The 25,069-nt window shown below is 36.7% G+C and overlaps 1 protein-coding gene and 1 non-coding gene across 4 annotated transcripts; one reads left to right on the top strand and one right to left on the bottom strand.

The window, feature by feature from the left end:
- Nucleotides 1-3,085: 3,085 nt before the first annotated feature.
- HORMAD1 (HORMA domain containing 1) lies at nucleotides 3,086-24,866 on the top strand. 3 transcript variants are annotated; one of them, XM_031652592.1, is made up of 15 exons: nucleotides 3,087-3,185; nucleotides 4,814-4,879; nucleotides 6,773-6,917; nucleotides 9,075-9,138; nucleotides 9,635-9,671; nucleotides 11,778-11,798; nucleotides 12,061-12,087; nucleotides 13,633-13,700; nucleotides 14,189-14,340; nucleotides 15,786-16,042; nucleotides 18,270-18,336; nucleotides 18,424-18,500; nucleotides 19,228-19,311; nucleotides 22,756-22,827; nucleotides 24,197-24,866. In XM_031652592.1, exons 2-15 carry the CDS (start codon nucleotides 4,847-4,849, stop codon nucleotides 24,275-24,277), a joined length of 1,185 nt encoding a protein of 394 aa, XP_031508452.1. In that variant the 5' UTR covers nucleotides 3,087-3,185; nucleotides 4,814-4,846; the 3' UTR covers nucleotides 24,278-24,866. The 3 variants fall into 3 exon arrangements, with proteins under 3 accessions (XP_031508454.1, XP_031508452.1, XP_031508453.1); XM_031652593.1 differs by lacking the exon at nucleotides 3,087-3,185 and adding an exon at nucleotides 3,192-3,354; XM_031652594.1 differs by lacking the exon at nucleotides 11,778-11,798 and having other exon boundaries at nucleotides 3,086-3,185.
- LOC116271958 lies at nucleotides 20,650-20,756 on the bottom strand. Its single transcript, XR_004180692.1, has one exon. It is a non-coding gene; the product is annotated as a U6 spliceosomal RNA (small nuclear RNA).
- Nucleotides 24,867-25,069: the final 203 nt, after the last annotated feature.

Raw genomic sequence — 25,069 nt, 5'->3', positions numbered from 1 at the left:
AGAGCAAGATTCCATCTCAAAAAAAAAAAAAAAAGTGCAAGGTGGAGCAGCAAGTGCTGATGTGGAAGCTGCAAGTTATCCAGAAGATCTAACTAAGATAACTGATGCAGGTGGTTATCCTAAACAGCACTTTTTCCACGTAGGTGAAACAGCTTTGTGGAAGACGATTCCACTGAAGACCTTCATAGATAGAGAAGAGAAATGAATGCCTTCAAAGCTTTAGCGGACAGGATGAATTTCTCCTCACAAGAGGATAATGCAGCTGGTGACTTACATTTGAAGCCAGTGCTCCCTTAACATTCTGCAAATTCTAGGGTCATTAAGAATTATACTAAATCTACTCTGCCTGTGATCTATAAATGGAACAACAAAGCCTGGATGACACCACATCTGCTTAAAACATAGTTTTCTGGATATTTTAAGCCCATGGTTGGGACCTACTGCTGCTTATAAAAAAAGATTCCTTTCAACATATTACTGCTCATTGTCAATGCACTTGGTCACTCGAGAGCTCTAATGGAGATGAACATGGAGATTAATGTTGTTTTCATGCCTACTAACAAAAAGACCATTCTGCAGCCCATGGATCAAGGAGTAATTTTGACTTTCAAGCCTTATAAGTTAAGAAATACATTTTGTAAGGGCTGTAGCTGCCATAGTGATTCCTCTGATGGATGTAGACAAAGAAAATTGAAAACCTTCTGGAAAGGAGTCACTATTTTTGATGGCATTAAGAATATTTGTGATTCATAGGAGGGGGTCAAAATATCAATATTAACAGAAGAAATCTTGGTCTAATAATTATTCTGAATTATTAACTTTAGAAGAAGTTTTTCCAATCCTCATGGATGACTTTGAGAAGTTCAAGACTGCCGTGGAGGAAGTAACTGCAGATGTGGAAATAGCAAGAGTACCAGAATTGGAAGTAGAACCTGAAGATGAGAAGATGGGACTGAACTGCTACAATCTTATGACAAAATTTGAACTGCTGAGGAATTGCTTCTTCTTTTTTTTTTTTTAGATGGTGTCTTGCTCTGTTGCCCAGGCTGGAGTACAGTGGCATGATTCAGTTCACTGAAACCTCAGCCTCCTGGATTCAAGCGATTCTCCCACCTCAGCCTCCCTAGTAGCTGGGATTACAGGCGTGCTATCATGCCTGGCGAATTTTTGTATTTTTAGTAGAGATGGGGTTTCACCATATTGGCCAGGCTAGTCTCAAACTCCTGGACTTTGTGATCTGCCCGCCTCAGCCTCCCAAAGTTCTGGGACTACAGGCATGAGCCACCACTGCCGGCTGAATTGCTTCTTATGGATGATTGAGGAAAGTGATTTATTGAGATGGAATCTATTCCTGGTGAAGATGCTGTGAACAAGATTGAAATGGTAACAAAGGATTTAGAATGTTACATAAACTTTGTTGACAAAGTAGCAGCAGGGTTTGAGAGGATTGACTCCAATTCTGAAGGAATTTCTACTGTGGGTAAAATGCTGTCAAATAGCATCACATGCTACAGAGAAATCTTCTGTAAAAGGAAGAGTCAATCGATGTGGTGAATGTTATTGTTGTCCTAATTTAAGAAATTGCCACAAACACCCCAACATGCAGCAAACAACTCCCTGATCAGTCAGCAGCCATTGACATCAAGGCAAGACCCTCCACCCGCAAAAAGATGATTATTCAGATGATCATTAGCACTTTTTAGCAATAAAGTATTTTTAAATTAAAGTATGTGCATTGTGTTTCTAGACATTATGCTCCTACACACTCAACAGACTACAGTAAGCATAAGATATGTACAATAAATACATTAAGATATTAAGAGTGTAACCATAATTTTTTTTTTTTTTTTTTTTTTTTAAACAAGAGTCTCACTCTGTCGCCCAGGCGGGAGTGCAGTGGCTCAAACAGGGCTCACTGCAACTGCAAACTCCTGGGCTCAAGGGATCCTCCTGCCTAAGTCTCCTGAGTAGCTGTGACTACAGGTGTGTGCCACTACCTCCGCCTAATTTTTTTATTTTTTGTAGAGGCAGGGTCTCACTTTGTTGCCCAAGCTGATCCCCAATTTCTGGTCTCAAGCAATCATCCCGCCTCAGCCTCCCAAAGTGCTGGGATTAGAGGCATGAGCCACCGCATCCAGCCAACATAACTTTTATACACATGGAAAACTAACAAATTTGTGTCATTTGCTTTATTGTGTTATTTGCTTTATTGGATGGTCTGGAACTGAACTTGCAATATCTCCAAGGTATGCCTGTAATTGAATGTTTACACTGGTAAGAAATGTATTTGGATATATAATAACCTGTAAACTAAGAAGCTTGTACTACTGAATAATCTCCAACTATTAATACCTACCCAATCTGATCTTATTTTATTTCTCAAAGAGACAAATTACATTCAAAGCTATCCATTGTCCCCAATGACATAACGCAGTGGAAATAGCTAAGTAGAAGACTGCTAAAGCAACTGGTTTCCTGAAGACACAGGAGACTGGAAGGTGGGAGTGCAATTTGTAGTAGTTCCAATAAGAAAATAAAAAGTCAGCCGGGTGTGGTGGCTCACGCCTGTAATCCCAGCACTTTGGGAGGCCGAGGGAGGCAGGTCACCTGAGGTCAGGAGTTTGAGACCAGCTTGGTTAACATGGCAAAACCCCCTCTCTACTAAAAATACAAAAATTAGCTGGGCGTGGTGATGGGCGCCTGTAATCCCAGCTACTTGGGAGGCTGAGGCAGGAGAATCGCCTGAACCCTGGAGGCAGAGGTTGCAGTGAGCCAAGATCATGCCACTGTACTCCAGCCTGGGCTACAAGAGCAAACCTCCGTCGAGAGAGAGAGAGACAGAGAGAGAGAGAGAGAGAGAGAGAGAAACAGAAAGAAAGAAAAGAAAGAAAATCAGAAGTCAGAAAACAATCAAATTCAGTAACTGCACATGCAGTTACTTTAACTTTCCCCCTTCTGTGTGACTTTTCCCTGCCTGAGACGTGGCGCTGAGCCTTCCTGTGTCTGAGGCTCCCAGTGCGCCTTGCGCTGCGCTTTGGCGGGAAAGGTGACCTCAACTGGGGGTCAAAAAGTCACTGTCGCGCCCCAGCGGGTGACCGTTGAAAGAAAGCGCATGCGCATCGGGCAGAGCGCGTGCAGCCGCGTGCAGCTCTTCTGGTCTCCGGTGCCCGCCCCTCAGACGTAATGTAATATATATTAGTGTGTATATATGTGTGTGCGCGCGTATATTTTACTTTTTAATCTCTTTTTCTGTCAGCTTCCCCCTACTTTTAAGTTTCTTAAGGTCTTAGTGGTAAAACATTTGCGAGAAAAATGTATACCCACTTACTTGTCAACAGAGGTTCTTGAGATCGGGTGAGTAGGACGGCGAATTCAGGATTTGTCAGAATAAATTTAAACGTTTAACGTAAATAGGTTCCTCCATGAAGTTTGCCTCTTCAGTAAACTCTTCAAGCTGAATTGTCTGATTAAGAAAAGTGAAATTGGGGCCGGACATGGTGGTTCACGCCTGTAATCCCTCCAAGTTGGGCGGCTGAGGCCGGAGGATCATTTGAGACCAGCCTGACCAACATGGCGAAACCCCGTCTCTACTAAAAATAGAAAAAAAAATAGCGGCCGGGCACAGTGCTTCATGCCTATAACCCCAGCACTTTGGGGGGCCGAGGCGGGCGGTTCACGAGGTCAGGAGTTCAAGACCAGCATGGCCAAGATGGTGAAATCCCGTGTCTACTAAAAATACAAAAATTAGCTGAATGTGGTGGCGCGGCTGGAGTCCCAGCTGAGGCAGGAGACTCACTTGAACCCGGAGGCGGACGTTGCGGTGAGCCGAGATCGCGCCATTACACTCCAGCCTGGGCGGCAGAGCGAGACTCCGTCTCGGAGGAAAAAAAAAAAAAAAAAAAATATATATATATATATATATATATATATATACACACACACACACACACACATATATGCTGGATGTGGTGGTGGGCACCTGTGGTCCCAGCTACTCGGGAGGCTGAGGCGGGAGAATCATTTGAACACGGGAGGCGGAGGTTGCAGTGAGCCGAGATCACGCCACTGCACTCCAGCCTGGAGGCAGAGCGAGACTGCATCTCGAAAAAATGAAAAATAAAAAGAAATAAAACTAAAAAAATTTAGAGGGTTTGCCAGGCAGTTTTTTTATTGCTGAATACCTACGTGTACAATGTTGTCCGTGTTTGAATGTGTATAGGGAATAAAAATAGGAAGATTGTGCCTTTTTTTTTTTTTTGAGACGGAGTCTCGCTCTGTTGCCCAGGCTGGAGTGCAGTGGTGTGATCTTGGCTCACTGCAAGCTCGGCCGCCCCCCAGGTTCACACCTTTCTCCTGCCTCAGCCTCCCGAGAAGCTGTGATGACAGGCGCCCGCCACCACGCCTGGCTAATTTTTTTTTTTTTTTGTATTTTTAGTAGAGACGGGTTTCACCGTGTTTGCCAGGATGGTCTCGATCTCCTGACCTCGTGATCTGCCCGCCTTGGCCTCCCAAAGTGCTGGGATTACAGGCGTGAGCCACCGCACCCGGCCGATTGTGCCTTTTAAAAAAGTTCTCTTAAACAGTTTCTTAATAACCCTTTTGTTTGAGACTTGCTAGTCAAATGGCTTCAAATCAGGACCCTACTCAAAATAGTTCTACTGCAATATCGACCTCTATGTTTTTGAAGATGTTATTTTAATTAAAGAAATTCAAATTTATTCACATAAAATTCTGTTGAATTTTATATGTAGTAAACTGAAATGTTAGAGAAAAAAAATGAGCTCTAAGTTAAAACTTGTATTTGTGTCACAAGGTTGAATTAAAGAAAATACTTTATCAGAAGAAGATGGCCACTGCCCAGCTGCAGAGGACTCCCATGGTATGATTTCTTGTATTTTGATATATCTTAATGTAGCCGCTTTTATTGTTTCTTGAAGTCTCAGGTACTCTGTTGTTACATTTGGAAGTTAGGGCTCAACTATTTGAGGGTTTTATAATACCAGGAAACTGCATGTTTTAAGAAATGAAGATATTTGCTAAAGTATTTTGAATTAATTGAAAGTTCTATTGGATGTTTGCTGCATTGAATTAAATTGCTCATTCACATTTAATTTACATTAGATATTAATGAATACTGCTTTGTTGCTTTGATGAAATTATTGGTCATAGTGGTCCACCTCCAGAATATGAATGTTCAATATATAAGCAGAATAAAAATAAATAAATAAGAAAATGAGGCCGGCCGGGCGCGGTGGCTCACGCCTGTAATCCCAGCTATGAGGGTGACTGAGGCAGGAGAATCACTTGAACTCAGAAAGGGGAGGTTGCAGTGAGCCGAGAAAGCACCACTGCACTCCAGCCTGGGTAACAGTGAGACTCTGTCTCAAAAAGAAAATTAATGTTTGTAACCCAGAGACAAATATGCGTTTGTTATCTTTGTATAGGATTTTGCATTACACTTAATCTCTGTTAAACCTACTCAGTGACCAAAGAGAAAAATCAATGTTATCTATCCATGTATTATGCATTTACAGGCAGTTAATCTGCAAGGGGATTCTTACGATTTTTAGGTACTTTTTGAGCTGAGGCTGAGGTGAGAGTATCGCTTGAGCCCAAGAGTTTGAGATCAGCCTGGGTAACATAGTGAGACCTCATCTCTACAGAAAAAAAAAAAAGAAAAAAAAAAAAAAAACTTTAGCCAGGCACGGTGGTGCATGCCTGTAGTCTCAGCTACTTTAGAGGTTGTGCGAGGATATATGAAATGTCATATATGAAATGTGTACAATACGCAAATTTATAGGGACAGAAAGCCTAGTGGGTGGGACATGGGATGGGATAAGGGACAGGGAGTGATTGCTAATTGGTATGGGTTTCCTTTTTGGGGTGAAGAAAATGTTATGAAATTGATGGTGGTGATTGTTGCACACACACCTCTGTGAATAAACTAAAAACCATTAAACTGAAAAACAGTTTATATGGGTGTCCCAAAAAGGTGTTTTTAAAAATACCAGCCACTATTAATATTTGTTTTATTCATTCTCAAAATACTAGTATTTGATATATTTGAATATAATCTGAAGAATCATATAATTATTCTATACTTTTTTTTTTTTGAGATGGAGTCTCACTTTGTCACTCAGGCTGGAGTGCAGTGGCACAATCTTGGCTCACTGCAACCTCTGCCTCCTGGGCTCAAGCAATTCCCTGCCTCAGCCTCCCGAGTAGCTGGGATTACAGGAGTAGCTGGGTTTACAAGCGCCCACCACCATACCCAGCTATTTTTTGTATTTTTAGTAGAGACAGGGTTTCACCATTTGGCCAGTCTGGTCTTGAACTCCTGACCTAGTGATCCTCCCGCCTCAGCCTCCCAAAGTGCTGGGATTACAGGTGTGAGCCACTGCACCTGGCCTATACTTTTTTAATGAAATACTTTGTGTCCATCAACTTGCATCCAATTGAGGTTGTAGGCAGCTATGATCGTGCCACTGCACTCCAGCCTGGGCAATAGAGTGAGACCCTGTCTCAATTTTTTAAAAATTTTAAAAAATTAAAAAGATTTTTAGGTACTTTTTGCTTGTGTCCTTTAGGCTATTACCCTAGAAACACCCTCACATTTTATATCCCACTGTGACTTTTGGGGGATTACTAACCAATATAGGGAGGAATTCTTGGGGCGAGTACTATGCTTATACAAAATCAGATCTATGTTAAGAGAAACTACTTTATTTTTAATAAATTTAAATAAAGTGTTCTATTTTCCCTTGAATTTTAGAGTGCACTGGTATTTCCCAATAAGATATCAACTGAACACCAGTCTTTGGTGTTAGTGAAGAGGCTCCTAGCAGTTTCAGTATCCTGTATCACGTATTTGAGAGGAATATTCCCAGAATGCGCTTATGGAACAAGATATCTAGATGGTAATATAATATTTATTTTAAAGCTTTATTTTAAAATGATATTTTTATTTTTGTTTGCTCTAAAACTATAATTTTTGACTTAGAAATTTTATTTTAATAGAAGCTTTATTAATACAATTCACATACCTGACAGTTCATTGTTTAAAAGTGTACATTTCAATGATTTTCAATAAATTCCCAGAGTTGTACAAGGATCACCACAGTCAATTTTAGAACATTTCTTCATCCCAAAAAGAAACTCCATACCCATTAACCCACTATGCACTTCTCCTCAACCTTCCCAGTCCTAGGCAATCACCAATCTACTTTCTGTCTGTACAGATTTACTTATTCTGGACATTTCATATAAATGAAATAATATAAAATGTGGTCCTGTCCAGGCGCAGTGACTCACGCCTGTAATCCCAGCACTTTGGGAGACTGAGGAGGGCGGATCACAAAGTCAAGAGATAGAGACCATCCTGGCCAACATGGTGAAACCCGTGTCTACTAAAAATACAAAAATTAGCCAGGCATGGTGGTGCATGCCTGTAGTCCCAGCTACTTGAGAGGCTGAGCAGGAGAACTGCTTGAACCCGGGAGGTGGAGGTTGCAATGAGCTGAGATTGAGCCACTGCACTCCAGCCTGGCCACAGAGCGAGACTCCATCTTAAAAAAAAAAAATGTGGTCCTTTGTGACTGGCTTTCAACTAGCATGTTTTCAGGGTTCCTCCATATTGTAACATGGATAAGTGCTTCATCCCTTTTTGTTGCTGAATAATGTTCTATTGTATGGCTGTACCACATTTTACTTATCCCTTTACCAGTTGATGAACATTTGAGTTCTCTTTTTGGCTATTATGAATAATGCCACATTGATGTACATGTTTTTGTTTGGATACCTAAATGGTTTTAAAATATAGATATTCAATACCTTTAGAAGCACTTAATCATAAAATTTTTCCTCAGTTTCTCAAGTATAATTTTACCTGAAATTATGCTTATAATGATGAAAGAAATCGATAGAAAACATTCTGTTATTTATAACTTTGTATAGTAGTAGTGTATGTTCTTGTGCTATTTTAAGGAAGTAAAAATACAGCCAGCGCCAGGCATGGAAGCTCATGTCTGTAATCCCAGCACTTTGGGAGGCTGAGGCAGGAGGATCACTTGAGGCCAGGAGTTCAAGACCAGCCTGGTCAACATAAGGAGACTCCATCTCTATTTTTTTAATTAAAATAATAATAATAATAATAATAATACAACCAGTTTATACTACAATAATAACTTATTTCTCAGTACATTATACATGCATAATATTGTACACCAGTTATGTGCTGGGCAATATGGTAAGCACTATGTTATGTACGATATCTTGCTAATTCATGTAACAGTCCTACAAATACCTGTTTTTCAAATAAGGAACTTGAGAATATGAGATACTCTCAGTCTTTTCCACTGTGTTACATGTTGCTTCTTTGCAGGCCTCTTTGTTTTTGATAGCCAGTTAACTTCTTGGCCTTTACAAGTATTTTACTGGGATAAGATTCTAAGATCCTTGTATAACAATGGCATGGAAGCAACATATCTAATTTTATGGATTCCATAATTTTTTTATGAAATGTTTTTGTACCCATCAACTTGCATCCTAATTATTATGCTGGCATTTTATAATAAATATTAAAAGACTACTTTCATATAACCTTTCTTCCTTTAATTACATTGATAATATTAATCATCTGGGTATTAATTATTGCTATTAATAATTTACCTGTGCTGGGCACGGTGGCTTACGCCTATAATCCCAGCACTTTTGGAGGTCAAGGCAGGTGGGTCACCTGAGGTCAGAAGTTCGAGACTAGCCTGGTCAACATGAGAAAATCCTGTCTCTACCGAAAAATACAAAAATTAGCCGGTCATGGTGGCACACCTGAAGTCCCAGCTACTGGGGAGGCTGAGGTGGGAGAAAGGCTTGACTTGGGAGGCAGAAGTTCCAGTGAGCCGAGATCATGCCACTGCACTCCATCCTAGGTGATGGGGTGAGACCCTGTCTCAAAATAATAATTGTTATAATTATAATTTACCTGTAATACACAGCTGAAGAAAATAAACTTCATTTAAAATTTCTAGTTGTTTACTTTTCTTAAGTAACTCTATATTTCATCTTTTTGTGTTTAGATCTTTGTGTCAAAATACTGAGAGAAGATAAAAATTGCCCAGGATCCACACAGTTAGTGAAATGGCAAGTAACAGAATACCTAAACAGAGAAAATTATTTTTGCTTATATTACTTTTTTTTGTACCTTGGATACCTTTTGGTGTTTAACCAAATTTTAGTGAATCACCCTTTAATACTAGATAGCATTTTTGTAGGTCATTAAGTTTTCCACTGACGTTTTCCTCTCCTTGAAGTCTGGGTATTTAGAAACATAAATTCTAAAAATAAATGTTCCTTTATTTTATGCCCCATGCGAGCAGGCTTTATTTATTTTATTATTGTTCCCCACAAATAGCTGTCAGACATTTTGTATTTTCCCTTCCATCCCTGTCCATCATTTTACATTTCTGCAACATTGTTTTTTATGTTTTGTCTTGTTTAAAGCTAGTTAATAAGAAGGGAGCTTTAATAAGACATTTTTGTATTATTTAGTAATGAGATAATATGGAAATTTATGAAAATAACTCTTTTCTGGAAATGCATTCAGTCTAAAAATGAATCCTTGATTTTTTTTTTTTAGGATGCTAGGATGTTATGATGCTTTACAGAAAAAATATGTAAGTCTTGCAATCTCTCTATCCTTTTTTTTTCTATAGTTTGTGATCTACAAATCTAACTGGTATCATCATGTAGTAAAACATTCATTTGAACTAACTTGAGTGTAAGTCAGTCTGAGTTACTGATTTCAGCCTAAACATTTGAATATTTTAAAGACTAATCATCAAGTCATTTAAAGCTAATGGAATTAATACTAAACAAACTTTTCCAAGCTAGTTTTTTAAACACTTATTTGTATTAATAACACATGTTAACTTATAAAAAATTAATGAATTAAAGAGTCTTTTCAAATAATTTATTCATTAGTTTCACATGCCCTCTACAAACTTGTTTATAGTAATAATTTAATAAATTATTTCCTTATTAGGGTTCAAAAATAAATTTCCACATAATCTAGGTTAAATAGTCACAAATTCTGAATTAGCAAAATTAAGAAGGTTTTAAGATGGATTGTAAGCCTTTTTGCATACTTAGTATAATATAGTATCAACATGTAAAATGAAGTCCAGCACTAGGCTAATTGTGACGAAGATGAATTTTTATTTATGGTTCCTAACCTTCCCCATTAAGGTGTAGTAAATATTGAGCGCCTGTTATGTGCTAGGCATTTCTTCTAGGTAGGAACTGGTTAAGCTAACAGTGATCAACAAAACAAAAAGAGTCCCTTGTATAGTAGGAAAACAAGTAGTTAATAAAACAAATCATATACTTTTCAATAATGTTAAATGCCATTAAAATTTTTAGCAAAAGTATGTGGTAAATGGAAAGGTAAGGTAACTTTAGATGGGATGGTCATAGGAGCTTCTCTGAGGAAGTGACATTTAAGAGACCTGAATGAGAAGAAACCAGCTAGGCACTGATTTTAGGAGAGAATATTCCCAGCAGAGCAGCTAATGCAAAGAATTAGAAGGAAGTTTAGAGAGTTCCAGGAACAAAAAGAAGGCCAATATGACTGAGGGCAATTGTGCAGTGGGGGAGAATAACATGAGATGAGCCTGGGCAGATAAGCATGGCCAGAGCACTCAGTGGATTTTATTTTAGGTGCAAAGAAAAGCCATTCTAAGGTTATATGTAGAAACGTAATATTTGATTTACATTTAAAAATTGTTTTAGACCAGGCACGGTGGCTCACGCCTGTACTCCCAGCACCTTGGGAAGCTAAGGCAGGTGGATCACCTAAGGTCAGGAGTTTGAGACCAGCCTGGCCAACATGTTGAAAACTTGTCTCTACTAAAAGTACAAAAATGAGCTAGGCGTGGTGGCATGCCTGTAATCCCAGCTATTCAGGAGGCTGAGGCAGGAGAATCACTTGAACCTGGGAGGTGGAAGTTGCAGTAAGCTGAGATCATGCCACTGTACTCCAGCCTGAGGGACAGAGTGATACTCTGTCTTAAAAAAAAAAAAAAAAAAAAAAAAAGTTTTAAATCACTTTGCCCACAACTTAGAGAACCTGCTGTAGAAGGAGAATAAGATTGGGAGTAAGGAGAATAGCACCTAGGCCATTATTGTAGTACTGGTGAGAAATAATGGTTGCTTAGACCATGATAGCAGAGAGAGGAGATTCAGAATGGATTTGGCAGTAGAACTGATTGGATTTGTTGATGGACTGGCTGTGTAATATAAGGAAAAGATCAGAATCAAGGATGACTCTTAGATTTTTGGCAGATCATTTGATTAAATTACTTTCTACGATTTTCTTTTCCTATGGTCTCCAAAACTTCCTCCCTGGGGCCCTGAACTCTCGGCTGTTTCTTTTTTCAAAATCAGTTCTCATTGTTTTCGGTATAACACATATATTGTGTTATTTCACAATATATGTATTTTTCCTTATAACTGGCAGTAATGTCCTTTTTGCTTACATCAATGAAATAAAGTGCTGACATGAATTTCAGTCATCAGTGATTTTACTAGCAACAGATTTCAGGGGATAGGGAAGCATATGTAAGGTCCTGCATTATAGGCATTGATCTTATGCAGTCAAGATCTGCAATGATTATTTGTTATTAGGAATACATGTCGAAATAGGACAAAGAATTCTTATGATTCATAATGAAAAAATATTTTGTAGACTACAAGTAAGATTTTTGTTCTTTGTTGTATTTCAGCTAAGGATGGTTGTTCTAGCTGTAAGTATTTTTAAATTGTGTGTTCTTTTTAAAATGCTGCCAACTTTGGCCTTACTTAATTAAATAACACTAAAACTATCAATTGATTATGTCACATTATTCGAATAACTGATCTATTCAATGGAATGAAAAAGTAATATTTTGGGTGGTCATTTTTATTTGTTTGTTTTGCTGAGTTCCCATGAAGTTTAGTCTAAACATCTTAATTTAGCTCTTGAATACTTAGCCTTAGATAACTCAATTGTAAATTGTTTTTAAATAGGTATACACAAACCCAGAAGATCCTCAGGTAAGTGTGCTTGAGTTACTAATGAAACATAATGCCTCTAATATCTAAAAAGAATATAAAACATAATATAAGAATATCTTATGCTTTTAATTATGCTTTAATCAATATACTTTCATGTATATTTTCACATTTGAACTTCATAAAACTCTTCTGAGGTAAGGCAGGGCTTGGATTGTTACCTTTAAACAGATTAACATGACAGAGATTATGTGACTGATCTTAGGCCACAAAGCTTACAAACTGTCAGAAATAACTTAAATCTCCTGACGTCTAATTCTTTACAGTATTTTTTATACTATATTTTAGAATTATGAAAGGGCTTGAGTTTTAGGAAAGTAAGAAAGTCATCTTTAAACTTAGAATATTCATCCCAATTCAGTCATGGCTAACTATTTATCTTACAATTAAAGGAGAGAAGGGAGAACATGAAAGGGAAAACCGGAAGATAAGAAACAAGGGGGAAAGATCTACTGAGTGCTTACTCTATATTAGGCTCTGTTCTTTGGGGCTTTATGTGCATTATCTCATTTATTCATCCCAGCTTTCATGAGGTGACCACTATTAGCATCTCCACTCTACAGATTAGGAAATCTAGGTACAAGGGATTTCTTGCCTAAGGTCATAGTGGCAGAAGAGGCAGAACCAGGTTTTGAACCTAGGAAGGCCAGTTCACGATTTGGGTGTTTACCCATTAGGCTATAGCTGTTATAATGTTTCATTCAGTCAAGGAGAGGTAGATTTAAACTGGTGTTAATAATAGATGTTTAAAAACATCACTATGTAAGCAATGAAATATAAAGAAAGCAATAAAAGTTTTCATGCTTCAGGAGGGCTGAGAATGTGTCTTTTCTTTGATACTCACGCCTGCAATTAATGCTTAATATGTGTCCATGCTGACAAAGCAGATCATTTGGGTAAAGGCTGTGAATTAATAGATTGTTCAGAAAACTAATTGATTGTTCAGAAAATGTTCATTTATTTTCATATGTTTTATAATTGTGCATTTTTTCAATCAGTAAATTAGCAACCTTGTTGATACAATAACAACATTTATTGAATGTTTACTATATGTCAGGTACTTTATAAAGTACCCTGTATAAATTATCCCATCTGTGAATATTTATTCACAACTACCAATGAGATATGTACTGTCTTTAATCCCTTTTTTAGCTGGGGAAACTAAAACTTAAACTAAGGCTTAAGTGGCATGCCTGTGGTTACAGTATAGCAAAGATTTAAGCGCTGTGTTAGCCACTCTGCTGAGGTATGTTGCCTCCCTTATCTGCCTGCTAAGGAGTTCCTTCCATGTGGTATAAATAACATACATTAAAATGAGTTGGGAAATAGATGTCTCTCCAAGACTGAAGCCCCATACCCAAACCATGAAAACTGAACACGAGGAATCAAAAGCTTCAACGGACCAATAGGGATTAATATGGCAGAAAGAAAGTATTGACTAAATGTTGAGTCATACAAAACAGAATATAGCTATTTAGCAGCTAGTACTGAATATCAGAAACGTAACTGCAATATTTTCTATTTAAGACAATTTCAGAATGTTACCAATTCAAATTCAAATACACCAATAATGGACCACTCATGGACTTCATAAGGTATTGTTCTATAGTTTTCTTTTTGTATTACAGATTACCACTTATTCATATTAATGCTATATAGCTAAACTTCAGAATTTATTCTGAAACTGCAGGGTCATCCCCAATTAACCATCAAGATGTGGCTATGCAAAATAGAGTGGTGACTTGGAGTAGCTTCAAGCCAGATTCTGTGGTTAATTATAAGCAATTTTAATTGTGGAAAGAGAACTTAGGTGATTAGAAATATAGAAATACAATTTTAAAACATTATTTGCTTTCTTTAAACACTTTATGTAAAATGCATTTAAGTAAAATTAAGTTATTGATTTCTAGCAATGATATTAATATTAAAATTTTATAATAGTGACATTAAAACACATGGTAACTTTCAAGTTAACAGCTTAATGCTATAATAGAAATAAGAATCTCAAATAGTTAAAATGTAAAGTTATGATACTAGAAGCCACAGGTTTCATAAAAGAAATTAATATGTGATTCTCTTCTAGTAAAAACCAAAGCAATGAATCTAGCATGTCATCTACCGACACCAAGAAAGCAAGCATTCTCCTCATTCGCAAGATTTATATCCTAATGCAAAATCTGGGGCCTTTACCTAATGATGTTTGTTTGACCATGAAACTTTTTTACTACGATGAAGGTACTATTTGCAATACATCCTGTTTCAGTTGGTACCTATGTTTTATTATTATTGAAGCAATTGGTTTCCATTCCAAATATTTTTAGCACCTAAATTTTTTGAAATTATAAAATTTACATTTAATATCACTATTCAAAAAGAAACATTTGCAAAATTAAGCTTTAAAATAGATGCTTCTCTAGTGATAGGAATAAATCCATGTGAAGTATAACCTCACTCAATTAAATAAATTTAACAATGAGTTAACAGTTTTCACTTATCAGATTGGTAAAATGTGTTAATCCATTATTGATAAGGATGTGGAGAAACAGGAACTTTTTTCTTTTTTGGAGACTGAGTCTTGCTCTGTCGCCCAGGCTGGAATGCAGTGGCACAATCTCAGCTCACTGCAGCCTCCACCTCCTGGGTTCAAGTGATTCTCCTGCCTCAACTTCCTGAGTAGCTGGGACTACAGGCATTCGCCACCATGTCTGGCTAATTTTTGTATTTTTAGTAGAGATGGGGTTTCACCGTGTTGGCCAGGCTAGTCTTGAACTCCTGATCTCAAGTGATTCACCCACCTTGACCTCCCAAAGAACTGGGATAACAGGCACAAACCACCGCACCCGGCCAAGCAGGCACTTTTATACACTTGAGGGACTGTATACAGGTTCTACATTTTTAGAGGACAATTTGGCAGTATCAAAATTTTAAATCTTTAATCTAGAAATTCTATAGTGAGAAAAATATATTGAAAATATAATTGTGCAAATATGCAAATATATAAGGATTTTGATTATAGCATTGGCTAAAATAGGAACAAACTGGAAACAACTTGAGTATCCTTCATTGGGGACTGAGTAAATAAATTATGGTCCATCTGCATAATAGAATACTACACAAGCTGTTAAAAAGAAGGTGCTGATAAATTACATTATCCAAGATATATTATTAAGTTAAAACCAGCTAGATATGGAACGGTATGATCTCATTTGTGTTTTTAAAGGAATTTTATATATGTAATTCCTAAAACCTATGTAAATATGAAATATCTTTTATTATATGCATGTCTTCTAGAAGAACATAAAGCAACAAAAATAACAACTAACATTTATTGAGTATTTACTATGTGCCAGTTCTGTTCTCAACATTTTACAACACTTTATTTTATTCCCTCAATGACCCTGTGAAGTAGGTACTATTATTTTCACTATTTGACAGATGAGAAAATCAAATCAGGGATGAAAAAAATTTACCGAAGGTCACAGACAGTCAAGTGAAGAAAACAAAGTTTACCTTCAGGGATTAAAATGGGGACTTGGACATAGTAGGAGAGTGATTCTTATGTTTTGCATTATGCCCTTATATACTATTTGAAATACCTGCAATCTGCATGTGTTTTTATAATAATAATAATATTTTCTTTAATTTCATGAACAGCACGGTTTACACTTACTTTTTTGCAGTTACACCCCCAGATTACCAGCCTCCTGGTTTTAAGGATGGTGATTGTGAAGGAGTTATATTTGAAGGGGAGCCTATGTATTTAAATGTGGGAGAAGTCTCAACACCTTTTCACATCTTCAAAGTAAAAGTGACCACTGAGAGAGAACGAATGGAAAATATTGATTCAACTATACTATCACCAAAACAAATAAAAACACCATTTCAAAAAATCCTGAGAGACAAAGATGTAGAAGATGAACAGGAGCATTATACAAGTGTAAGTGTATTTCGAGAGTTATAAAGAACAATAATAACAAATGCTTTACTCAATTCTGAAGATTTTTTATAGCTCCCATTAACATTTGTGTAAATTCTCTATTATAATCGTGAACTCAAGGTTGGAAGGGTCCTTAAAGTCTAGGCCTATGGTTTTAAAACTTTTTATTTAGTCCAAACATTATACTAGAACTTAAAAGCACGACTATTCTGGTTGAAGCAGGGAATGTTCCTGAAGGCTCTGCCACTCCATATGTCACTTACCTTCATAGTGGACTCTGAGGAAACCCCTCGGACTCTAGGGCATAATTTGAAAAGCATTGCACTAGTCCAACCCCTGGCTAATGATGGAATCTTTTCTACGACATCCCTATTAAGTGTTCAGGTAGCCTGTGCTTGAATTTCTCTGGGGCCTGGAAAGTAACTGTTCTGAAGCAGCCTGGAAGTTCCTGGAAGTCAGGAAGTATCTTATTCAACTTTTTAATCATCCTGTGCCTAGCACTTGAATTTGTAGTTAGTGCATCCTAAGTATTAGTCGAGTGAATGGATGAATAGAAGTATAAAAGAGTTTTTTAGTTGCCTTACTTCCAGCAAATGTGAAAGTCATTATTGCTTTAATCTTTCAGGCATTAACATTATATCCTTTAATCTCACTTCTCTTGTTTTCTCTGTCTCAATTTATTCTAAGTTATGACTACAATACTTATGTACAGAGATTCACTATTCTGATTAGGCTCTCTGACCACATCTTTACACATGGAAAATTCAATCAATTTTCAACCAATTCAGTCAAAGAAAAAAAACTTTTTTCTAAGACCTAAATCCCAGTCTTGCATTATAACAAATATGGCTGAGGTGTTTGTAGCATTCTTGAAAATATTTAAATCTCTTTCACATGTATCACAAAGGGAGCAATAATTGTAATGTAGACATTAAACCTGTTGCTATTTTTACCATAACATGGCTGAGCTGAAGAGTCTTTATTGCATATATATATATATATATATATATATATTTTTTTTTTTTTTTTTTTTTTTTTTGAGACAGAGTTTCGCTCTTATTGCCCAGGCTGGAGTGCAATGGCACGATCTCAGCTCACCACAACCTCCACCTCCCTGGTTCAAGTGATTCTTGTTCCTCAGCCTCCTGAGTAGCTGGGATTACAGACATGCACCACCATGCCTGGCTAATTTTGTATTTTTAGTAGAGCCAGGGTTTCTCCATGTTGGTCAGGCTGGTCTCGAATTCCCAACTTCAGGTGATCCGCCCACCTCTGCCTCTCAAAATGCTGAGATTACAGGCATGAGCCACCACGCCTGACCAAAAGTTGTATATTTTTATGATTTGTCCTTAAAGCAACCCTGCAAAATAAAGAAAAATAGTATTTTATACTTTATTTGGATTAATAAATTGCCTTTTGATAGTAATTCTAGGAACACTTTTATTTCTAGCAAGTATAAGGTAGTTGTAGGTTTTTGGGGTTTTTTGGTTTGTTTGTTTTGTTTTGTTTTGTTTTTTGAGACAGAGTCTTGCTCTGTTGCCCAGACTGGAGTGCAGTGGCAGATCTTGGCTCACTGCAACCGCTAGCCTCCTGGGTTCAAGGTATTCTCCTGCCTTAGCCTCCTGAGTAGCTGGGATTACAAGCGTGTGCCACCATGCCTGGCTAATTTTTGTATTTTTAGTAGAGACGGGATTTCACCATGTTAGCCAGACTGGTCTCCAACTCCTGACCTCAAGTGATCTGCCCACCTCAGCCTTCCAAAGTGCTGGGATTACAGGTGTGAGCCATTGTGCCCAGCCTGGGTTGGTTGGTTGGTTTGTTTTTGAGACAGGGTCTCATTCTGTCTCCCAGGCTGGAGTGCAGTGGGATGATCACAGCTACTGCAGTCTCAAACTTCTGAGCTCAAGCGATCTTCTCACCTCAGCCTCCTGCGTAGCTGGGACCACAGAAACATGCCACCACACCTGGCTAATTTTTTAAATGTTTTCATAGAGACAAGGTCTCATCATATTGCCCAGGCTAATCTGGAACTACTAGTCTCAAGCAATCCTCCCTCCATGGCCTTCCAAAGTGCTAGGAATACAAGCATGAGCCACCATGCCCAGCCAGTAGTTTTATATTGTATTTAGCCTTCACATGAAACAAATTCGTTCATAAATGCTTTCTGCTCACTTATTTTAATTCCTTTTTGAAATGTGTCCATTTTTTTCTTCACATAATTATATAGGATGATTTGGACATGGAAACTAAAATGGAAGAACAGGAAAAAAACCCTGCATCTTCTGAACTTGGAGGTAAGAAGTTAATGAAAATGTACATTAACTCACTTCCAACTCAATTTTATACCTGTTTAATTTTTTTTTTTTTTTTTTTTTTTACAGAACCAAGTTTAGTTTGTGAGGAAGATGAAATTATGAGGTCTAAAGAAAGTCCAGATCTTTCCATTTCTCATTCTCAGGTATAAACTTGATAGTTCCATCTCACTTTTGTTTTGTTCAAAGGACAGTTGCTTATATGCTATTTTTTTATTTTTCAGATTTTCTTATTCCAGGTCTTTTAGAATAAAATTCAATATTTAGAATGCTTATTATTAACAACTAAATCTGGCAATTATATGTTGATGAATTTTGGGTATATTACTGGTGAATTTGTTTAGTAATAAACCTAAATACTATTGGTAGAATCTGAGAATTTCAGAGCTAGATAGAATCTTATGCAGTTATTTATTCCGCCCTGCTTCATATTTATAAATGGAATATATAATACATTTGTGTTGCCTTGGAGCATACATGTTTTATTTTCCTTTTCAAATATAGTAAAATCCTGAAATAAGAGATGTAGGTAATATGAACTTAGAAATAACATGATTGATGATTGATTGTCTACCTTCCTCTGCCCAGCCCATTTCTCAAATGAGTAGACTAAATTTCTGGTCTTCTGGAAGGGTGATGCCTGGTGATTATTTGGTACTTTCTCTGTTCAGTGGTTGGCCAATTATGTAAAGTGTCAGTTTCACTATCTTTACTTTTGTGCTTTTTGTACAGTATGAACCAACTCAAAATTATTGGTTTTAACTTAACAAGACCCTAAATTTTATGTGGTTAAATTTTTGCACTCCATTTATTGTGTTATGAAAAGGTTTTGTTATACTAAGTTATATTTTTTGTAATTCTTTTCTTTTTTAGGTTGAGCAGTTAGTCAACAAAACATCTGAACTTGATATGTCTGAAAGCAAAACAAGAAGTGGAAAAGTCTTTCAGAATAAAATGGTAAATATCTCTTTAGGTTTGTTTTCCATTCTAACCTTGTAATTCTCCCCCATATGTGAGTTTATTTTAATATTCATTTATTAGACCAATATTTACTAAGTACCTATTATGTGTCAGGTATTTTACTAGGTGCTTAGGATATAACCTGAATAACACATACTTTTTGGTCTTAGCTAAAGTTTAGTAACTGGAAATAAACAAGCAATGATATAGAGCCGTTATAGAAGTCTGAATAGGCTGCATAGGCACAAAGAAAGGAATGGTTAATTTTACTGAAGGTATATTAAAGAGAGGGACCCAGGAAAGGTTTTGGGAAGAAATGATACTATCATCCAGACTCCCAGAGAAATTTCCTAGAATGCCAGAATGTTCCCATGCTTGATCTTTCTTTTTTCTTTTTAAATTTCATTTAATTTAAGTTCCAAGATACATGTGCAGGACGTGCAGGTTTGTTACATAGGTAAACGTGTGCCATAGTGGTTTGCTGCACCTATCAATCACCTAGGTATTAAGCCCCACATGCATTAGCTATTTATTCTAATGCTCTCCCTCCCTCCAACCACCTGACAGACCCCAGTGTGTATTGTTCCCCTCTTTGTGTCTATGTGTTCTCATGGTTTAGCTACTACTTATAAGCGAGAACATGTGGTGTTTGGTTTTCTGTTCTTGTGTTAGTTTGCTGAGGATAATGACTTCCAGCTCCATCCATGTCCCTGCAAAGGACGTGATTTCATTTCTTGTTATAGCTGCATATTTTCTTTATCCAGTCTATCACTGATGGGCATGTGGGTTGAGTCTGTTTTTGCTATTGTGTATAGTGGTGCAATGAACATACAGGTGCATGTATCTTTGTAATAGAATGATTTATATTCCTCTGGGTATATACCTAGTAAAGGGATTACTGGGTCAAATGGTATTTCTGGTTCCAGGTCTTTGAAGAATCCACCACACTGTCTTCCACAATGGCTGAACTAATTTACATTCCAACGAACAGAGTAAAAGTGTTCCTATTTCTCTGTAGCCTCGCCAGCATCTGTTGTTTCTTAACTTTTTAATAATCACCATTCTGACTGGCATAAGATGGTATCTCATTGTGGTTTTGATTTGTATTTCTCTAATGATCAGTGATGTTGAGTGTTTTTCATATGTTTGTTGGCCACATAAATGTCTTCTTTTGAGAAATGTCTGTTCATGCCCTTTACCCACTTTTTAATGGAGCTGTTTGTTTTTTTCTTGTAAATTTGTTTAAGTTCCTTGTAGATTCTGGATATTAGGCCTTTGTCAGATGGATAGATTGTGGAAATTTTCTCCCATTCTGTAGGTTCTCTGTTCACTCTGAAAAATATGGAATGCTTCATGAATTTGCATGTCATCCTTGTGCAAGGGACAGGCTAATCTTCTCTATATCGTTCTAATTTTAGTATATGTGTTGCTGAAGTGAGCACCATGCTCAATCTTATAAATTGAGCTTCTTGTTAATAAGACATTACAAAACAATATATTGTATATAACTTGCATAAAATGAATCTCATATTCTTAAGGGAAAAAAATCACTACTTTATTTTAGCTTTTGGTATGAATTATACTAAATCAAAATTCATATTTGATTTTAGACCTTTAAATTACTCTCAAAGGTTCATTGGGGTGAATAAAAAGCATTCTGTAAAACACATAAAATATCCAAAGTTTAGGAAATAAATAGCTCACTGTTTAGTGGTGTACTAGAACATTTCTTCCCAACTCCTCACTCAGAGATATCATGTTGGTAGCTTAAACTGGACATGTTGGTAGTATTCACAGCACAGAAATCAGCAAATGCCTCAGGGTTTGTTTCTCTCCTAGAGCTAGTTATTAAACATTTATCAGAACACTACTCATTATAGTGCCATTTTTAAGTGTCTTCCTCCACCCCTATTCTCAATGGGAAGTTAGAACTGGCAGAAGGCAGCATTCAAATGAGTATGCTCATGAAAGCAAGAGATAAAGGAATGTCAAGATTTACTACTTTTAGAAGCAAAATGTTCATCCTATCCAGTTTATATGTGGGATGAATAACCTTTACTAGGATACAGGGATAGAGACTAGCGTTTTAAAAATTATTAAGCAAGATCTCCTTGTAACGTAACATTAAGATGCTTTGGGGACATAAATTTATTTCTGAAATTGCACATGTTTTTGGATATGAACTCTGAGCCAGTGTACTCCTGATTTTGAGAATTATTACTGAATTTTGGTTAGAAAAGGGCAAGAAATGAAAATATTCATTATTAGGCCGGGCGCGGTGGCTCACGCCTGTAATCCCAGCACTTTGGGAGGCCGAGGCGGGCGGATCACAAGGTCAGGAGATCGAGACCACGGTGAAACCCCGTCTCTACTAAAAATACAAAAAAAAAAATTAGCCGGGCGCGGTTGTGGGCGCCTGTAGTCCCAGCTACTCGGGAGGCTGAGGCAGGAGAATGGCGTGAACCCGGGAGGCGGAGCTTGCAGTGAGCCGAGATCGCGCCACTGCACTCCAGCCTGGGCGACAGAGCGAGACTCTGTCTCAAAAAAAAAAAAAAAAAAAAAAAAAAAAGAAAATATTCATTATTATATATACTAAGGAATTATCACTGGAAAGGTCATTTCAAGCATCAGAAAAGAAGTCTGTCCTTTTAGAGAATAGTTATATGACACCTAATCATTAGTCATTTTCCAATATTCATTTTAATAACTATATATACAGCATTATTCACAATAGCCAAAAGATGGGAAAAACCTAAATATACATCAACAGATGAATGGATAAAAAAATGTGGTATATTCATACAATTGACTATCAGCCATAAAAAAAAATGAAGTGCCAATACATGCTACAACTTAGATGAACCTTGAAAACATGCTAATTAAAGGAAGTTACTCATAAAAGTCCACATATTATTCCATTCATTTGAAAGTCAGAACAGGGAAAGCTATTGAGACAGTCTTAAGGCTGGTGGGAGGATGGCAGAATAACAGAGCGATAGCTAAGGGATATGGAGTTTGTCTTTAGGGTGATGAAAGTGATCTAAAATTGATTGTGGTGATGATTGTACAACTCTGAATGTACTGAAAATCATTGAATCGTACACTTATAAATGGGTGAATCATATAGTATCTAAATTATATCTCAATAAAGCTGTTTTTTTAAAAAAATTGTATATCCAGTTGGGCACTGTGGCTCATTCCTGTAATCCCAGCACTTTGGCAAGCTGAGGCAGGAGGATCGCTTGAGGCCAGAAGTTTCAGGCTGCAGTGAGCCATGATGGTGCCACTGCATTCCAGCCTGGGTGACAGAGGGATACCCTGTCCCTAAAAACTAAATAAATAAATACATAAATATTGCATATTGTTGCATAAGATTGAAAAATCAAGTGTTGGCTGTTCTTTGAGAAATAACCAATTAGTAATTATTCTATCTTTGTGGAGGCAAATGGAAATCAACCAGTAAAATCTTCCAAAGAAAATCGGAAGAGAAGTCAACATGAATCTGGGAGAAGAGTAAGTCTTATGATAATGTATAGTTTGAATACAATGGCAAGTATCAGAATATCATTACTACAGATTAAATTTAAAATGATGAATTTGATATCTCTCAATGTACCTGAGAGCTCTGATATTCAAATTTTGTTTAAGTATATTTTGTTTTAAAAATCGAGGTGATTTTGAAATAAGATGCCCTATGTTGGTTTATTAGTTTTTTCCATGTAAACATCTCCTGTCTCATTCCATGAATGATTTTAAGTAATCGGAGGAATTTATAATATAAAATCAAAATCGGCTGGGCGCAGTGGCTCACGCCTGTAATCCCAGCACTTTGGGAGGCTGAGGTAGGTGGATCACGAGGTCAAGAGATCAAGACCATCCCGGCCAACATGGTGAAATCCCATCTCTACTAAAAATACAAAAAAAAAAAAAATTAGCTGGGCGTGGTGGCCATGCCTGTAGTCCCAGCTACTTGGGAGGTTGAGGCAGGAGAATCGCTTGAACCTGGGAGGCGGAGGTTGCAGTGAGCCGAGATCGCGCCACTGCACTCCAGCCTGGTGACAGACAAAGACTCCGTCTTAAAAAAAAAAAAAAAAATCAGTGCCAGGAAAAATATAAGTAGAATGAGAAAGTGACAATACAAGAATATTAAGGCAATTTTGTTTATATAGAACTGAAATTGGGCCACAAATTTGATCTGAGCTTTCTAGAGACCAAAACTGAAGTAGAAGGAGGACAAGTTACTAAATACATGTGTTCCCTAAAAATATAGGGTCTCATCCTAGTACCTCTGGAGAAAAAAATCTTTTCCTGACTTAAACCCTATAGTTGTTTCATGTTTAGAACCTTATTTTACCAAATCAGATAATGTATTTGCCATTTCTGAGATAATTATGCATATTTTTCCAACCAGATATTTTAGTATTATTAGTAAGTTAGAATTAGACAACTGAAAACTTAAGACTACTTTTAAAGCTCGAATGTTAACATCCCAAGAGTACAAAAGCAAGACATGATTTAAATCTTACATGATTCCAAGGTAGAATGTTTTTCTATTTGTAGTTCATTTTTAAATCTTTTTCCCTTCTTATTCCTCTGAAATATTTGGCTATTTTGAGGACACAATGTTAAATCTATCTTCTCACTACTACAGCAACCCTACTGAAGATTATACATTTTGCAAGTGCATACTTTCAGCAGCCATTGGAAGATGTTAATAATAAATTTTACTCTACTTTTAAGAAACCCAGATATAGTTATGCTAGGTATGCTAGGCATAATTTTTTTTAAAAAGGAGAGAAATCTCAGATACATGAAAAAATTTACAATTAAAGACATTTAAACAGGAAAGTATCTATTCTTAGTAGTTGTTTTCTTTTGACAGGTCCTCCATCACTTTGATTCTTCTAGTCAAGAGTCAGTGCCAAAAAGGAGAAAGTTTAGTGAACCAAAGGAACATATATAAAAATTATTTTTCTTCTGCAGGTTTGTGGAGTTCTTCTCAACATTTAAACTGAAGGACCCTATATTATATTTCCCTAACTCTGAAGATGTGTATGTAGTTTAAAGCAGTTTGTACACTAAAATTAAGTTCTTGGCTGGCCATCATATTGTGGTCCTTAATCTTGAGATAAATCCAACAGAACTTTCAAATAAAAGCAAAAGTACAAATGTCATAATTGATTCTGTAATAAGTAAAATTTGAAAATTGATTTTGTTCATTATCTACTTGATATTTCCATTAAATACATACTGTTAAGGCCCTCTAATGTCATTTTTCTAAACAGTAATGTTTGCTTTGGTATTAAAATTTGGTATGGATTCACTTTTTACTTATGTTAAAATTATACCATTTAACTGGCTCTTTTGTCGTTGTGCTGTTATTAAAACAATGTTCTTCAATATTTTGATATAATGTATTAATATTTTAATATATAATGTACAATTTAAAAATTGGTGCTTTACCTTTACTATACTTTTTTTACAGGACAAAAAGACTGATTTTTAAAGTATGGCATTTTTTGCAGCATAAATAAAATATTGTTCAGTACGTAGGCCGTTTCATTGCTTCTAATTTTTATTTAAGTAGCAGGAAATATGGCTCCATTCATTTGAAAGGCTGGTAGAAGGATGGGGGGATAGGGAATACTAATTTTTAGATGATTTTGGTAGCTATTACTTTTGCAAGAAGAGTTGAGCACACTTTCTAGAATTTTTGAGTGGTAGTATGAAAAATGCTGTGCTTTTCATGAGAAAC

The sequence above is a fragment of the Papio anubis genome, chromosome 1 (genome assembly GCF_008728515.1).
Source record: "Papio anubis isolate 15944 chromosome 1, Panubis1.0, whole genome shotgun sequence".
NCBI lineage: Eukaryota > Metazoa > Chordata > Mammalia > Primates > Cercopithecidae > Papio > Papio anubis.
Note: the sequence above shows the minus strand (reverse complement) of the source record. Positions and strands in the feature narration are given on the sequence as shown.

Excerpts from the sequence above, each read along its gene's own strand:
- HORMAD1 (XM_031652592.1), top strand. The coding sequence starts at position 4,847 with ATGGCCACTGCCCAGCTGCAGAGGACTCCCATG. Across the intron at positions 6,918-9,074 it reads TGGAACAAGATATCTAGATG|ATCTTTGTGTCAAAATACTG; the intron begins GTAATATAATAT and ends TTTTGTGTTTAG. Across the intron at positions 12,088-13,632 it reads CAAACCCAGAAGATCCTCAG|ACAATTTCAGAATGTTACCA; the intron begins GTAAGTGTGCTT and ends TTTCTATTTAAG.